Genomic DNA, 17846 nt, shown 5'->3' with positions numbered 1-17846 from the left:
AGGAAACATAAAATAAAATCATATACATACCAAAACACCAAATCAGTACAATACCAGAGTTTACTACATACATCATAAAAATACACATAACCCAAAAATGTCCAAAAGTGGCCTAGGGTCGCCACCCACAAATCCGTCAGACCCTAACAACAGACTTACCCTTCAGATAGAGTAAAACGGCTGAACTCTAATGCTGCGAAACTTTATCCGCTCTCCTAACTGGGGCTCCTAAAATGTTTGTATAATTTTGACGTGAGACACCTCTCAGTAAGGGAAATAAACTAATATTAATGTGTGACAACATGAATATTCTCGTGTTATACATAGAACACTACATAAGCATTCTTAATGAAAATCATATGTATCATATCTGAGAAAACATGTGTAAGTATAACATGGTATAATATATTGAGTTTCCATACATATATATCATCTCATAATACTATACATAGAAAACATCATGGAAGGTTAACTGGCTATTGTCATGTCTTACCCCCACATGATTAGGTTGTGCGGCCCGAAGGCGGGACCTGACAATGGCTGGTCGACCACTGCCAAGTCAAAAGTAAAAGTTTGTAAGTACGATGGGTCTGCCAAACCTGGTATGTACACCAGGGGCGCTTACTCTACGATAAACCACATCAACTATCCATTCTCCTACTGCCCCGTATGGCAAGCGGTAGCACAAACATCATCATAATCGTGATCATATAGCTACGGTACTATGCTTGTGAAAGCCTAAACCAAACCAATCAGGTTCTGATAACATATAACATATATTCAAACAGTGATACATGACTATTTCATAATAATAATTATCAAGTTAATATCATCATATCATTTTGCATACATAACGTGAAAATCATCGGCCCTTACGCTGGCATTTCATATTTTATCAGTTACGGCTTGTACGCCGTATTACATATTAGATAAAATTCTCTGCCTATACTCCGACATATCGTATATAAGGCTCGGGTCGTACGCCGACATGTCACATAAATCCCTCAACCCGTATGCCGACATATCATATTAAAACTCTCGGCTCGTACGCCGATATATCATATAAAATCTCTGTATCATTTCAACATTTTTCCAAAAAACAGTAAATCATACTTATTTTGTAAACATAGTATTCCCATAGTAAATTTTATTCATGCCACACAAGATAGGTATTATTCATATTTAAATCATACCATAATTTACAACAGTATTTTCCAGACATAATACTAATATACATTTATTTTCCTGAAATTAAATGCTGTAAAATTATACATATATTTCCATGAAAAACAACTGACTTAATTTATCCCCTTACCTGATTCTTGAAAAGCTCCTAAAATAAACTAGTCCCGCACCCACAGGGTTCCCCGTTTAACAACCTCTAAACAATATCTCTCAGAACTAAACTTCAGTATTTTTTCATGTACAACATTTCCTTTAACTACGGAAAGACCAAATTTCAAATAATAAGTCTTACCTTCAATTTGGGATGAATTTCAAGGTAGCCCTACCGATGATCCACTCTAGTAGTTTTGTATAGAACTTTTCCAAGAGTGTCATGATGGCTTCAAATCTTCGAACCAGCGAGAATCTGGCCCGAAATCTTAGAGAAGGGAGAAGGGAAGAATTGAGGAGAGAGCAAAAGAGAAAGGAATTTTCGCAAAATTTTCGACCAAAAAATGAGGGTTAGGGCTATTTATACACTAGCCTTCGTCGATGAACCACGTCACTTCGTCAACGAGGTCAAGAAGGAAATTCGTCAACGAATGCTCACTTCTCGTTGATGAAATTCAGAACTATGGCATATCCTCTCGGTATCTTCTCGTCGACGAGACATGTATAATTTCCTTCTTTAATTTCTTCTTCCATTATTTAAATACCATAATTTCTCCGGGTCACTACATTCTCCCCGCCTTATAATATTTCGTCCTCGAAATTTGCCATTCATATGATTCATCATCCCTTAAAGGCAAAACGGTCTACTTATTTTATTACTTACCCTTACTTATGGCAGAGGAATACCATGGTTACATTCCAAGTCCTGGGAGATTACATATATAAAATAAAAATTCTCCCAAAACTAAAAGACTTCTTACTAACTAAACTACTACATGTACCTGTAAAAAAAATATTACCTAACTACTTACATTTTACCTAGTTATAACTAAACTCGTGGAACAATTGTAGATATTTCTGCCTTATCTGTTCCTCGAGCTCGCAAGAAACTTCTTTTATTGTGTGATTTCTCGACAAAACTTTTACCAGAAGAATTTTCTTATTCCACATTTCCTGCTCCTTTCTGTACAGAATCTGTACTAGTACCTCCTCAGAAACTAGTGAATCATTGAGTTCTAATTCACCATAGTTGATTATATGAGAAGGATCTGGAACGTATTTCCTCAGCATGAAAACATGGAATACGTCGTATATCCTGGACAATACAAGTGGTAAAGCTAACCTGTAGGCAATTGGCCTCATTTTCTCTAGAACTTAAAATGGGCCAATGAACCTAAGACTAAGTTTACCTTTCCTTCCAAATCTCATAACCCCTTTTAACGGAGCTATCTTCAAAAACACATGATCACCGGTATCAAACTCTAACTTTATGAGGCAGTTATCGGCGTAACTCTTCTGTCGACTTTGAACTGCACTGATTCTATCTCTGATGAGTTGAACCATATCACGCACTTGCTCAACAAACTCTAGTCCCACAACTTGTTGCTCACCCATTTCATCCTAAAATAAAGGAAAACAACATCCCCTACTATAAAGTGTTTCAAACGGTGTCATGCCAATGTTGGTCTAATAGCTATTATTATATGCAAAGTCTACCAGCGACATAAATTGGGTCTAACTACCCCCAAAATCTAGCACGCATGCTTGAAGCATATCTTCTAATATTTGTATCGTCCTCTTAGTCTGCCCATATCACTGATGATAGAATGACGTACTAAAAGATAACTGAGACCCTAGAGCCTCCTACAAGCTCTTCTAAAATCGTGACGTGAAACGCGGGTCTCGATCTGACACTATAGACACAGGCACACCGTGGGAACAGACTATCTCCTGAATATAAATCTCTGTCAGTCTGTTAAAAGAGTAGCTGATTTTGATGGGAAGGAAATGGGCGGTCTTAGTCAAATGATCTACTATCACCCAAATAGCATTCTAGTCATGCAATGCCGACGACAGCCCTGAAACAATATTCATAGATATGTGTTCTCATTTCCACTCTGGAATAAAAAGTGGCTGCAACTGGCCCGCCGGCCTCTGGTACTCAGCTTTTATCTGCTGGCACGTCAAACATTGTGCTACATATTCGACAATTTCTTTCTTCATACTACTCCACCAACTAGACTCGCAAATCTCTATACATCTTCGTACTGTCGGAATAAATTGTGTACAAAGATCTTTGAGTCTCCTCTAAGATGGTCTTCCTGATATCAGCATCAGCAAGAACACACAATCTAAAACGGAACCGTAAAGCTTCATCATCTGTAATACATAATTCCTCCCCCTGACCATTATGCACACTAACTAATACCTCTGCTAATTTTGGATCGTCCTTTTGAGCAGCTTTAATCTTTTCCTGCAAAGTAGGTTGCACCACTAGATTGGCAATACATACTTGAAGATCACTCTCAACCAACTCTATGCTGAGTCTCTCCAAATCCATCGTGATCTTATACTGGATCTCATAGCTGTCAACGCTGGTCCCACAAACTTCATACTCAATGTATCATCCACCACGTTTGCTTTCCCTAGGTGGTAACTGATAGTACAATCAAAATCTTTAATAAGCTCTAACCACCTTCTCTGCCTCATGTTCAGTTTCTTCTGGGTGAAGAAGTATTTTAGACTCTTATAGTCAAAGAAAATTTCACGTTGCCATACACGTAATGCCTCCAAATCTTCAATGCGTGTACTACTTCAGTTAATTCAAGATCATGGATAGGATAGTTTTTTTTATATTCTTTCAACTGTCTAGAAGCATACGCTACCACCCTGCCATGTTGCATCAATACACAGTCAAGACCCTTTAAGGACGCATCACTGTAGATAACATAACCTTCACCCCCTGATGGGATAACCAGTACTGGTGCTGTGACTAACCTTTACTTAAATTCCTGAAAATTCTGCCCACAGTTGTCGTCTTATTCAAATCTGGTGTTCTTCCTAGTCAGTCGTGTCAGAGGCCCTATAACAATGAGAATCCCTCAACGAAACGACGGTAATACCCAACTAGCCCCAAGAAACTCCTGATCTCATCAACGTTCCTCAGTCTAGCCCAATTCACTACCGCATCAACTTTACTAGGATCCATAGAAATTTCATTTCCTGAGATAACGTGCCCCAAAAACACAACCTTCTCGAGCCAAAATTCACATTTACTGAACTTGGCATACAGCTTCTTTTCCCTGAACATCTGTAAAACTTGCCTCAAGTGCATCTCATGCTCCTCATAGCTCCTCGAATAGACCAATACATCATCAATAATAACAACAACAAACTGGTATAAGTATTAGTGGAAGATTCTATTCATCAAGTCCATAAATACCGCAGGAGCATTCGTCAAATCAAACGGCATAATGAGAAACTTGTAATGCCCATACCTAGTCCTGAAGGTCGTTTTCACTACGTCTTCTATCCTTACCTTTACTTGATGATAGTCTGATCTGAGGTCAATCTTAGAATACACTTGTGTACCCTAGAGTTGGTCAAATAAATCATCTACACAAAGTAAAGGATACTTGTTCTTAATTGTCACTTTATTAATCTCCTTATAATCTATGCACATCCTCATAGTCCTGTCTTTCTTCTTCACAAATAGAACTGGAGCTCCCCACGAAGATACACTGGGTCATATAAAACCCTTATCGAGCAAATCTTACAACTGATTCTTTAATTCTGCTAACTCTACTAGCGTCATTCAGTAGGGTGCTTTAGAGATCAGTGTTGTAACTGGAAGCAGATCAATAGTAAAATCTACCTCCCGATCAGGTGGCAAGCCTAGCAACTCATCTAGAAAAACATTCATAAACTCCTTTACTACGGACGTACTAGTGAGCTTCAATTCATTCCCTATCATTTCCTTCACAAACGCCACGAATCTCTGACAAACACTTAGGAGTAGTCTCCTCGCCTGAATAGCTGAAACTAACTGAGGCGGGGATTGCACTCGCAACCCTATAAATCTGAATTCTGATTTTCCCGGAGGTCTGAATATCACTTCTCGTAAATGACAATCTATGCTGGCAAAATTAGCTGTTAACCAATTACATCGAATTCATACATGTCAAGCACTATCAGATTGGCAGACAAAATTTTCCCTTAAATATTTACTAGACAACCCCAGACTACCCTACTACACCTCACTGCTGACCCGGTCGGTGTAGTCACTAATAATTCAGTCTCTAACAACTTTGTTTTTGCCCCACACAATTTAATACACCCCATGGACTGTGTGGCTCCTGAATCAAATAATACAATAACTTTAAAAGAAAGCATACTAACCATACTTGTCACCACGTCACCGGCTATCTTAGCATCACCCGAAATCAAAGCAAAAACTCTGGCTAGAGCCATATTCCTCTGCTAGCCCCCATGTGGCGCCTGATAGCCTACCCGGTACGGTCTAGGAGTAGGAGCAATATTTGGTGGTGTAAGGCAACCTCGCACCAGATGTCTCTTTCTACCGCAGCGATAGCAGACAGCTCTCCCTATACTCGACACTCTCCCCAGTGTCTCCTCCCACAAGTCTGACAGACCAGAGAACTCTACACTATCTGAACCTCACGATCCCCAATTTCCTATCCCCGCCCTCTGCCATAGTTTCCTCTCCTCCACTGACCCTACCTATGACCCTGCTGGTAGCCTAAAGATGCAAATCTCTTCTTTTGTCCCTATTCATCTGCATCCATACGCTCACCAACCTCTGTCAAGACTACTCTATCGACTAACTCAACAAAATCCTGAATCTTTAGTACCACCACCTACTTGTATATGTCTCTCCTCAATCCTCTTTCAAAATATCTCGCCTTCCTTATCTAATCAGGAACAACATACAGAGTAAAGTGAGAGAGCTCTATAAACCACACCGCATACTGCTGGACCAACAGCTATCCCTGCTTCAGACTCAAGAACTCTTCTACTTTTGCCTCGCTGATAGTAGCTGAAAAATATCTGTCAAAGAATAATTCTTTAAATTGGTCTCATGTCATGACTATCGGTGTAGTCCTCTGCTGCTCCAAAAGTCTTACAGCAGTCCACCACCTCTTGGCCTCCCTTGTCAATTTATAAGTGACGAAGAGAACCCTCTACTCTTCCGTACACTGTAATCTCCTGCATCCAATTCTCAACGGCTGCAGGATCAACTCCTCCAGAACACGTCGGAGGATTCATCTTAGTAAACTTCTTTATTGTGCACACATGCCCTACAAACGGGACCTCCTTGCTCTCTAGAGCTCCTAGTGATCTCAGTCATGACCTGCTGAACCACGCTACGTAGTACTGCATCAGAATCAGTCACACCTGCACTCAAGGACCCTGCTCCATCACTGCCACTCGCATGCGAGTGGCACTACCTCCTCCTGAATCCATCTTGAAAAATAATAAACGTAACTTAAAAACCCTATACCTATAATTTACACACTTAACATAGTTCCTTATCTTAACTTCCTCGGCTCATTCCTAACTCCAGTCCTACATTCTAAGAACACAACCCAACAATAGTTTACTATGATTTTCCTGAAATCGTCACCCCAAGAAAAACACAGAAACCACCACGGAAGTCCTGCCTCTAAACTGTAGAACAAAACCTTAAATCATTTTCCTATACTCTAGCATCGTTTCCGCTGCACACTAAAATCTACATAACCTAACAACCTCGGCTCTGATACCAAACTGTAACGACCTGCTTATTTTACCATATTATTACTTTTTTATTTATTATTTATAATAGACCTGAAAATTCATAATCCATCTGGACCCATGGGTACCGGGGATATACCCAAAATACAATATGGAAGCCTAAGTAGCAGGAAACGTAAAATCATATACATACTAAAACACCAAATCAGTATAATACCTGAGTTTACTACATACATCATAAAAATATACATAACCCAAAAATGTCCAAAAGTGGCCTAGGGTTGCCACCCACAAATCCGTCAGACTCTAGCAACAGACTTACCCTTTAGACAGGGTAAAACGGCTGAACTCTAATGCTGCGGAACTTTATCCGCTCTCCTACCTAGGGCTCCTGAAATGTTTGTATAATTTTGAGGTGAGACACCTCTCAGTAAGGGAAATAAACTAATTTCAGTGTGTGGCAACATAAGTATTCTCGTGTTATACATATAACAGTACATAAGCATTCTTAATGAAAATCATATGTATCATATCTGAGAAAACATATGTAAGTATAACATGGTATAACATACTAAGTTTTCATATTTATATATCATCTCATAATACTGTACATAGAAAACATCCTGGAAGGGTAGCTGGTTGTTGTCATGTCTTAACCCCACATGACTGGGTTGTGCGACCCGAATGCGGGACCTGACAATGGATGGCCGACCACTGTCAAGTCAAAAGTAAAAGTTTGTAAGTACGATGGGTCTATCAGACCTGGTCCGTACACTAGGGGCCCCTGCTCTACGATTAACCACATCAACTATCAATTCTCCCACTGCCCCCGTACGGTAAGCGGTAGCACTAACATCATCATGATCGTAATCATATAGCTACGGTAACGTACTCGTGAAAGCCTAAACCAAGCCAACCAGGTTCTGATAACATATAGCATATATTTAAACAGTGATACATGGCTATTTCATAATAATAATTTTCAAATTAATATCATCATATCATTTTGCATACATAACGTGAAAATCATCGGCCCTTACTTAACATTTCGTATTTTATCAATCACGACTCATACGGCGTATTACATATTAGATAAAATTCTCGGCCCATATGCCGATATATCATATAAAATCTCTGTATCATTCCAACATTTTTCCAGAAACAGTAAATCATATTTATTTTGCAAACATAGTATTCTCATGGTAAATTTTACTCATGCCACACAAGATAGGTATTATTCATATTTAAACTATACCATTATTTACAGCAGTATTTTCCAAACATAATACTAATATACATTTATTTTCCTGAAATTAAATACTGTAAAATTATGCATATATTTTCATGAAAAACAACTAACTTAGTTTATCCTCTTACCTGATTCCTAAAAAGCCTCTAAAATAAACTAGTCCTACACCCGCAAGGTTCCCCATTCAACACCCTGTAAACATCTCTCATAACTAAATTTCAATATTTTTCTGTGTACAACATTTCCTATAACTACGAAAAGACCAAATTTTGAATAAAAAGTCTTACCTTGAATTTGTGATGAATTTCAAAGTAGCCCCACCGACGATCCACTCCAGTGGTTTTGTAAAGAACTTTCCCAAGAGTGTCGTGGTGGCTTGAGATCGTCGACCCGACGAGAATCTGGCCTGAAATCTTAGAGAGAATGGAGGAAGGATGAATTGAGAGGAGAGAAAGAGAGAGAGAGAGGAATTTTCGCAGGTTTTTCGATCAAAAAAATGAGCATTAGGCTTATTTATACACTGGAATTCGTCGACGAGGTCAAGAAGGAAGTTCGTCGACGAATGCTTACTCCTCGTCGACGAAATTCAGAATTATGGTATATCCTCTCTGCATCTTCTCGTCGACGAGACATGTCCCCGTCGACAAGCCCCTTATGTGTGCTCATCGACGAATTCCCTGTGTTCATCGACGAGACCCTATATAATTTCCTTCTCTAATTTCTTCTTCCATTATTTAAATACCATAATTTCTCCGGGTCACTACAGTATGGTCATCAGTGTCGATCTTTGTTATATTGGGATGAGGCAGGAGAGCGGCAGGTGTTGGGACCAGAACTTATCCACCAGGCCTCCACAAATGTCAAGCTTATCATAGAAAGGGTTAAAGCAAATCAGAATCGGCAAAAGAGTTATGCGAATACTCGCCGATGGGAGTTAGAGTTGATATCGGGGATAAGATATTCCTGAAGATTGCCCCGATGAAAGGGGCGATAAGGTTTGGGAAGAAAGAAAAGTTGAGCCCTCGGTACATCGAGCCATTGAGATCCTGGAGAGGGTAGGTCCAGTTGCTTACTGGGTAGCGTTGCCCCTAACACTATCCAGAGTTCATGACGTGTTTCACATATCCGTGCTGAGGAAGTACGTGTTAGACCCTTCGCACGTGCTCAGTTATGAACCTCTAGAGATCGGAGATGCATTATCATATGAGGAGGTACTAGTTCAGATTCTGGATCAGAAGGTACAGCAATTGCGTACTAAGGAGATATCTTTAGTGAAAGTATTGTGGCAGAACCACGCAGTAGAGAAGGCTTCTTGGGAGTTAGAGGCTGAGATACGCCAGAAGTACCCACAACTCTTCAGAGAGGGTTAGCTCCAGTCAAGTAAGGTAATTTGTGGGGTTACTAGTTATTTTCATGTATTTGAGAGAGAGGTTAGTATAAAAGTGTGATATAATGAGACTTTATGTTGTATCCACGGTATTCTTCCGCCATAAGCGAGGGTATGTAACAAACTTGGGTCGAAGCCGCTATGTGGATGGCTGTCGACTTTTATGTAGAGTTGAGTTGTAAATTAAAGTATGTTCGGTATCAGTTAGCTAATTTCGAGGACAAAATTCTTATAAGGAGAGAAGATTATAGATACCCGAACTTGTAAAGTAAGAAAGGAATAAAAAAAGGAATTTTTGCAGGCTTCATCGACGAAGCCAATATTCTCGTTGACAAAGGCCCTTTAGAGCTTCGTTGCCAAAATTTAGAGTCTCGTCGACGAAAAGATCCTGATCGATAGGAAAAATATCAGGCTTGGGATTGTCGACGAGGGAAGAGGTTCGGGCGACGAGCAGCCTTCTATGGTTTGTCAACAAGGGACCAATTCGTCGACGAGCTTGACAAGGTCAAAAGTCTCTCTCTCTCTCTCTCCCCAAAGTTCTTCGTCGTTCATCACCCGTTTCGACGATTGAAATTTAATGCGAAGATCAGGGAGCTCTCTCCCTAGAACTAGCGAGTTCACTTTCTCTCTACAATTCTTCGTCGTTCGTCGCCCGTTTCGACGATCGAAATTTACTGCGAAGATTAGGGAGCTAAGATCTACAGTATTAGTGGATTAGATTTTCGATTTGGTGATAAAGGTCGGGATTTGGTTTTCGAGCGTTTCGATTTTTGTTTCGAAATCAAGTAAGGAGATTATGTTTAATGCAGTGTTTTATCATTTTTTACCAATGGATATGTTTATGGTGTGAGTACGTTTATGTTTTCAGTTGTTCTTCTGAAAATCAATCGTTCAAAAAGTTTGTTTTTAAACTTAGGATATATGATATGATATTTTGCGTAGAAATGAACGGTGGAAAGTTCGGTTTGATCCTACAAACCATTTATTCAGTGTTTTCCGTGGTTGCCTACAGGCTATGTTTTAAATATGGAAAATTGTGTGGCATGTGCATATGAGTTTTAGAGTGATGGAAATATCAGGATGGATATGTTTGTGTAATACTAAAATGTTTGCGAAATTACTAGAATTGTTTTGAGAAATACAGGAACTTATGAGAGGGCAAAGGTCGAGTTTGTATTAAATGACTAAGGCCGGGTTTTGTAAATAATAGAGCTTATTTTGAGGCTGGAGTTTGTATTAAACGGCCAAATTGTAACAGAGGGGCTGAGGCCCAAAAATTTGTACTTTGTGAGGGCAGAGACCCAAGTGGTATTAAACAGCGAGTGGTCGGGTTTTATGAAATGAGTTTTAATGTACAGTTTTATTTACTTAAATTGCAAGATATGTTTTAGGAAACCAGTGGACCTAGTGTTGCGAGCGCGGTACCATTGCTAGAGAGAGTTTCACCATTTGACCACATGCGCCCATATCTACGAACATGTGGTGTTGGGTGGTCCTAGCCGATTGACCGAGATGCAATCGGACCCGTAAATGAGCTTGCGAAAGCCTGCTGACATATATAATAGAGAGTTGACTTGGCTTGGGCTGATCCCCCGGGTTGTAGTCCAGCCTTCGGGCCACACAACCCTGACCACAGGGGTTTATACATGGCGAGTAGTTCTAGGGTGTATCTTTTATGCATATCTACTATATATTTATGTAATGATGTAAATATTTTTCTAGTATTGATATATGTTATGAGAAATGAGAAAGGAGTAGGCATACTATGTTCAGTGAAAGAGAGAAGTATGATTCTAGTAATGCATTGCACAGGAACTAACGTAGTATTGCCACATGATTGGTGCATCAAGAATGGATATAAAAGGATCTCTCAACGAATGGATATGTTGATTAGCAGCACCAACTACATCTAATATATTCTCGAATCCAGTCGGGTTGGCTCAAGTGATAAGAACAACTTGTAACTTTGGTGACTCGAAAGTCACGGATTCAATTCCCCCTTAAGAGTTTACTCCGATAAATTACTAGGGATGCGTCAATGGGTGGGCGGCTTTCAACTCCCAGATATGGTGCTGCACCATAGTGTCCATAATAGCGCGATGATGGTTTGAGTTCTCGAATTATCAAAAGGCAAAAAAAAAAAAAAAAAATCTCGATGCTTGACGTGCAAATTATTATATGCATGGTCACGAGTATGTATGGTGGCTTTGATTGCGTGGGGTTGAAGAAAATGCATCAAAATAAAGCTCCCATTGACTTCGCACAACTGCCACATCCAATTGCTGAAGCTACCTATGGCAATTTGTTACTACCAATTTACCCTTCATTTTATGCAAATATCATCCATGATGAGGGGTAGTTTCAGTAATTGGATGTGGCAGTTGTGCGAAGTGAATGGGAGCTTTATTTTGATGCATTTTCTTCAACCCCACGCAATCAAAGCCACCATACATACTCGTGACCATGCATATAATAATTTGCACGAAATGTACTTGCATAAAATGAAGGGTAAATTGGTAATAACAAATTGCTAATATATATATATGGGGTTCTAGTTGCTATTAGATGCATGTTTTCAACCTCAAAACAAAAAACACAAGGAGAGGAAAAGAATAAGTCAAATTCAAACGTAGAAACAGCAGAAGAAATGATTAAAAATATCATATAGGGATTGCATGAAAGACCCGTTGCAGATTTTATATTTGTGAAGTCTGAAAGAAGCTTCTATCCAGTATGCTTCAATTTTCACGTTATGCCTTCAATTTCCAAATAGAATTGTTTTCACCCTATTAAAGGTAACATCACCTTCATTCTCTCATCTTCATCCTCTCTCTCTCTCTCTCTCTCTCTCTCTCTCTCTCTGTGGAACAGATGGCTTCCTATGCTACAGCTGCCATGTCTCTTCTAGCTCCTGTGCTTGCGGTTGCTATGTTAGCCATATATGTCAAGGGGTTTGAAGATTTGTCTCCTATTCTCTCTCCCTACTATGGTACTCTCTCTCTCTCTCTCTCTCTCTCTCACACACACACACACGCACACATATGTACCCATGCATGGGTGGGTGATTTGTTGATGATGGAGCAGACAAAATCTGTGAGGAAGTTGAATGCGGGAAGGGTTCGTGCAAAGCAGGTTTACAGTATCCATTCAACTTCATCTGCGAGTGTGATTCAGGCTGGAAGAGGACAAGGCTCGACGACGACGGCGAACATCATCTCCGTTTTCTCCCTTGCGTCATCCCAAACTGTATGTGTTCTTTTTCTATTTTCCCCTCTTTCTATCTTCTCGATCAATAAGTTTATTTGTTTTCTTCTTAATTACTTCCTTCTGATTTTCACTTACCTAAGAACCCAAGTTGTATGATATGTGGCGCCTAGGAGTGGGAAAAAAAAAAAAAAAGCTAAAAAAGAAAAGAAAAGGAAGTAAATTACCCAAAAAATTAAACTAAGTGCTATAAGAAGTTTTTTTTTTTAACTTTCTTGACAAGGCAGTCCATGTTTCCTTTGCAGGTAGTATGGATTACTCATGCATGCCGGCCCCTGCCCCTGTTCCACCTTTTCCGTCAGTTCCTCATAATGTCTCCTTCTTTGATCGTAATTATCATCACCTTCCCGTCATATAATCTTCAAATCTTTACTTTAGAAATTATAAGTTTGCAATTAATATCTTTGTTTTTTATTTTTCCCCTGTAATTTTGTGACTTCATAGCTTGCTATTGGATGTACTGTGGAGAGGGTACATGCATCAAGAACAAAACCACATATACCTACACCTGTGAATGCAAAGCTGGTTATTCAAACCTTCTCAATATCTCAGTTTACCCCTGCTTCAGTGACTGTAAGAACACAATCCCCAGGGAAAAAAATTAACTAGAAATTAACTTACAATCTGCAAGAGACAAAATATTGATCTACATTTTCCTGGTGGTTCATCTATATCAAGGTACAATTGGGTCCGACTGTGCCAGGCTTGGGATTAAGGTGGCAAACTCATCATCAACTACTACATCGCCATCATCAATTACCTCAACTACTACATCGCCATCATCAATTACCCCAGGCGGGAACGAAGGTGAGACCAGTTGATTTTTATTGACATCAGTTTTTGATAACAGAGTGGATCCAATCATCTATCTTTGGGAAACTTAGAACGACAATTAACCTCCACTACAATTGTCCACCTAAATATGTGTTCGATATGTAAAAAATCAAACACGGAACATCTAGGTTGATAACTTGCTCAGAAACTTGCTTTCATGACTCCGCTACCTTTTCGAATGGAAGAATTCCCAATTTCGTTTATGTGCGATCAATTGATTTTTTATTAACATTAGTGTAGATAACAGAAGTGATCCGATCATCCATCTTTGGAAAACTTAGTACAACTATTAACCACCACCACAATTGTCCACTTAAAAACATGTTTGATGTGTAAAAAAATCAAACACTTTTTCGAATGGAAGAAATCCCAGTTTTGTGTACGAAAATTGTGGCAGGATCTCAAAAGGTTTAGATAAGTCAAACATTTTGCCTTCTCTCCTACTTCATAATAGAAAATGAAATGACTTCCCATCTGTATACCCGCAACCATAAGCAATGTTAAAAAAAATGGAGTTACAAATAGCAAGTATTACTTAATCAATGAGGAAAAGAAAATTTTATTCAAAGCTTAACCCAATGGTCAAACGACTCAGTTTATATCAAGTAAAACTTGATGCTCACCCTCTGCGCCTCATGTTTTATAGGAACCTCATTTCTGCCAGGAAAGCTGCATTGGATTGCTATCTTGATTATGTGCGTGGCTATGGTTCTGTAGAAGTAAATTGAGAAGCTCCCCCCCAATACCTATCAATGAAGAAGAGTAGGATTGTTGGATTGAGATATGAGATCATGGCTTTTAGTTTTCATTCCACCACAGGAGATTTCTTCATAGTTGGTCTGATTCGTATGATGTCTGTTGTTGCATTGTTACCATTCTTCTTATGTAAAATCAATTATTTATGAATAAGCTGAACAAATTCATGGGGTGGGAGATGGCTTGTATAAAGCAGAATGTAGAATAAAGACCACGTATATTAGTTGTTTTACACATACATATATAATTGATTGTTTTGTGAGTTATAATATCTCTCTCTCTCTCTCTCTCTCTCTCTCTCTGCTAAGAGAAAATATGCAGATTCAAGAAACTGATAATGAAAAGTTCAACTAAATGCTCCAGTTGAACTAGGAATTTAGATTGAAGAAGGAAAAGGAAAAGAAAATAAAGAATTCAATTTTCCATTTATTTTCTCTCTTTATCAGACACTCTTAATAATGAAAATTTATTCAAATAAGAAAAATCAAAGGTCAATAATGTGGAAAATGAAATTTTTGTGCATTGAATTACTATATTTTTTATTTCTTTTTGACTTTCCTTGATAACCAATTATTTCCTCCATATTTTTTTCCCCTTTCCCTAGGCCCATTTGGAACTTTGAAAATATGATTCCTATTAATGAATCTACTTTTTTATATCAGTTATGAAGAAAAGTGAGAAAGAAAATAAAATATACAATAACATCATTAACATTTATTTTTAATATTTTAATTATACTAAAATATTTTATTTTTAATAACATTTAATTTAGAGAGAAAATACAACAGAAAATAACTTTCCTTCTCGTATCTTTCATTTCCTTAAACAAAATCCTAAATCCAAACAGAACCAAAATGTTTTCCAAGTTTAAGATCCTATGCATCATTCAATCCCCAACTTAGAGGAAATAGCCAATGGCATAACTTAACATATGTCTAGAACAAATTGAAAGTGTGACCTTTTAAATCCTCTTTTTACATCTTCAATTTGTACTAACTAAAATATTCTTAGGTTGCATTCAAGAGCGCAAAGTTCAGGTCTTGGATTTGACTTTGGATGTGAATGGATTGGATGAAACTCTAAAAATTTGTCCAAATTTAGGGTCAATATTCCAAGCTCCCAAATGTAGGGTGAGGGCTCATTGATCTACTAAACCACCTCTGATAGCACCCTGACACAGTTTTCATTTGTCCTTCAAAATCTTTCACTTGTTCATCCCAACATAGTCAAATCCAATACTGATCCCATCTTACATCTTACTTCTCTACACTAGCTGCCAACTTGATGCAGCCATACGCACCCCAACCGGGCAACTTCACTTAAGACCACAGTTCTAGCATTATATCGTATTTTGTTTACATTGCAGTCTGGCACTCAATCTGCCTACCACAACATCAGTGCCTTTCTTTGGTCCTCCTGCAGGTACTCGTTCACGCCTGCCCCTTTATCCTACCTGCATTTTGATCTTTCTAGGTATATAATCAGACATTTTCTAGTATCTGATTTTTTCAGCACCGAACTGAAAAAAAAAAAGAGAAACAGAAACATGCTCCCCAGCTCGCTTTTGACAACAATTCTAAAGTTTGCACCAGGTTTAGTTTGCTCAACATATACATAAGCTAAGAAATGAATTGGGCACTCTCCTAAATCGAGCAGCCGCTAAATATTTTACCATTATTAAGTAATAAGACTCAACTCTCAAGAAAAAAAAAAACACGTTTTGTTTCTGCTTTTTTGTTTTTTGTTTTTTGTTTTTGAGTTTTTGGTGTTTCTTAGAAAGAACATCAAGCTGACTTTCGTGTACCACAAAGCAACTAGTTTTATGGATAATAGAATGAAAAACACAGCCATCATGTAATAGATATTGTTTAAAAGCATTCAACTTCTTCACATACACGAAAAGAGGCCTTGTTTATTCCAACTTCCAACACAGGAAATAAAAATTTGTACAACTCAAATAAAAGGATGTTGAGATGCCCAAATCTCAATTGAGCAAGACATAATATATTTCCAACAACTTCAGAAATTTCCACCTTCATCTAAAATTCTATTCTGGTGATCCAATTTCAACATGCCCACCACCAAACCACATGCTATAAAAAAAAAAAAAAAAAATACAAAATTGAGATGAATATCCAGATGAGCCATCTAAGCGTTACAACAATGCAGCTAGAAATCATCAAGAAATATAAACAATTAAGCATAAAAGGGAAAGAATTCTCACTCCTTAACCCGCCCGGAACTTGTTCGTCACACTCACTCCATCTTTTCCGGCAATAATCACCGCCGTTGCCATGTTCAGGAACAACCCATGCTCCACGACCCCCTCAAATGCCGAAATCTCCTTCGCAGCCGCTTCGGCGTCCCTAATCGGAGTCTTGAAATACAAATCCACTATGTAATTCCAATTATCAGTGACATAAGGCTTCCCATCTCCGCCCAATCTCAGCTTGGCCTCGCACCCTTCTTCCTTGAACAATTCCTGCAGTTTCACCAAATTGTACTTCCAGCAAAACTGGACGACCTCCACAGGCATCGCGAGCCCACTGCCGCCGAGACCCTGCACCAATTTGCTGTCGTCGGCGACAACCACGAACTTCTCCGACGCCGCCTCCACCATTTTTTCGCGCAGAAGAGCCCCGCCGCGGCCCTTGACGAGATTAAGATAGGGGTCGACCTCGTCCGCACCGTCGATGGCGAGGTCGAGGCGAGGGTTGTCGTCGAGGCCGGAGAGGGGGATGCCGAGGGAGCGGGCTTGGTCCTCGGTGCGCTTGGATGTAGGGATTCCGACGATGTCGGTCAATTGGCCGGACTTGAGGAGCTCGCCGATCTTGGCGACGACGAAGGCGGCCGTGGAGCCGGTGCCGAGGCCGAGGACCATGCCGCTGCTGACGTAGCTGACGGCCTCATCGGCGGCGAGCTTCTTGAGGCCGTCTTGGGTCAGCGGCGGAGGGGAAGGGGAGGGAGCGGAGAGTGCTTTGATGGGGGTGGTGCGCGAGCGAGAGTGGGAGTGAACGTGGGTGGGGGTGCGCAGGATGAGGTGGGTGGCGCTACGGTGGTGGGGGCGGTGGCGGTTGCCGCGGCGCGTGGAGGAGAGGGAAGGAGGAGAGGAAAGAGATAAGGTGGCCATTGGGGAGAGAACTAGGATGGGCGTGGTGGGGAGTAGTAGGTGAGGGGAAGCGACGCACAAGGAGAAGCGTGAGAAACGAAAGGTTGGCTTTCAGCTTGAAGTCCAAGTCAACAAAACAAGCATGGAAAAACCAAAGAGGGATTTCAGTCATTTATATATTTTTAAAATTAAAAAAAATTTGAATTGGATAAATAGAAACACAAATGGAATTGTAGAGCCAAGATTTCTTTTTTTCTTTTTTATTTGTATATATTATTTTGTGTGATTATTTTTGTTATAATGAGTCAGCAGCCACTCATTTTCCCTTTTTTTAAATGGTAAGTTTTCTCTCCACCTACCACAATATATTTAAAAAA

General features: G+C 39.5%; 2 protein-coding genes across 5 annotated transcripts; one reads left to right on the top strand and one right to left on the bottom strand.

The window, feature by feature from the left end:
- LOC131152661 (probable ribose-5-phosphate isomerase 3, chloroplastic) lies at window positions 1-17608 on the bottom strand. Of its 3 annotated transcripts, none has more exons than XM_058104449.1 (2): window positions 16585-17608; window positions 1-228 (listed from the first exon to the last, which is right to left on the bottom strand). In XM_058104449.1, exon 1 carries the CDS (start codon window positions 17488-17490, stop codon window positions 16588-16590), a length of 903 nt encoding a protein of 300 aa, XP_057960432.1. In that variant the 5' UTR covers window positions 17491-17608; the 3' UTR covers window positions 1-228; window positions 16585-16587. The 3 variants fall into 3 exon arrangements, with proteins under 3 accessions (XP_057960432.1, XP_057960431.1, XP_057960430.1); XM_058104448.1 differs by lacking the exon at window positions 1-228 and adding an exon at window positions 14058-14350; XM_058104447.1 differs by lacking the exon at window positions 1-228 and adding an exon at window positions 16199-16453.
- On the top strand, window positions 12076-14631 carry LOC131152662 (uncharacterized). Of its 2 annotated transcripts, XM_058104451.1 has the most exons (7): window positions 12076-12237; window positions 12378-12495; window positions 12591-12752; window positions 13016-13099; window positions 13215-13343; window positions 13449-13577; window positions 14251-14631. In XM_058104451.1, the coding sequence occupies exons 2-7, from the start codon at window positions 12378-12380 to the stop codon at window positions 14319-14321; spliced, it is 693 nt and encodes a 230-aa protein (XP_057960434.1). In that variant the 5' UTR covers window positions 12076-12237; the 3' UTR covers window positions 14322-14631. The 2 variants fall into 2 exon arrangements, with proteins under 2 accessions (XP_057960434.1, XP_057960433.1); XM_058104450.1 differs by having other exon boundaries at window positions 12201-12495.
- Window positions 17609-17846: the final 238 nt, after the last annotated feature.

Source organism: Malania oleifera, chromosome 4, assembly GCF_029873635.1.
Source record: "Malania oleifera isolate guangnan ecotype guangnan chromosome 4, ASM2987363v1, whole genome shotgun sequence".
NCBI lineage: Eukaryota > Viridiplantae > Streptophyta > Magnoliopsida > Santalales > Ximeniaceae > Malania > Malania oleifera.
The sequence above is the reverse complement of the archived record's forward strand: the minus strand, read 5'-3'. Positions and strand labels throughout refer to the sequence as shown.

Excerpts from the sequence above, each read along its gene's own strand:
- LOC131152662 (XM_058104451.1), top strand. The coding sequence starts at position 12,378 with ATGGCTTCCTATGCTACAGCTGCCATGTCTCTTCTAGCTCCTGTGCTT. Across the intron at positions 12,496-12,590 it reads TATTCTCTCTCCCTACTATG|ACAAAATCTGTGAGGAAGTT; the intron begins GTACTCTCTCTC and ends ATGATGGAGCAG. Across the intron at positions 13,578-14,250 it reads TACCCCAGGCGGGAACGAAG|GAACCTCATTTCTGCCAGGA; the intron begins GTGAGACCAGTT and ends CATGTTTTATAG.
- LOC131152661 (XM_058104449.1), bottom strand. The coding sequence starts at position 17,490 with ATGGCCACCTTATCTCTTTCCTCTCCTCCTTCCCTCTCCTCCACGCGC.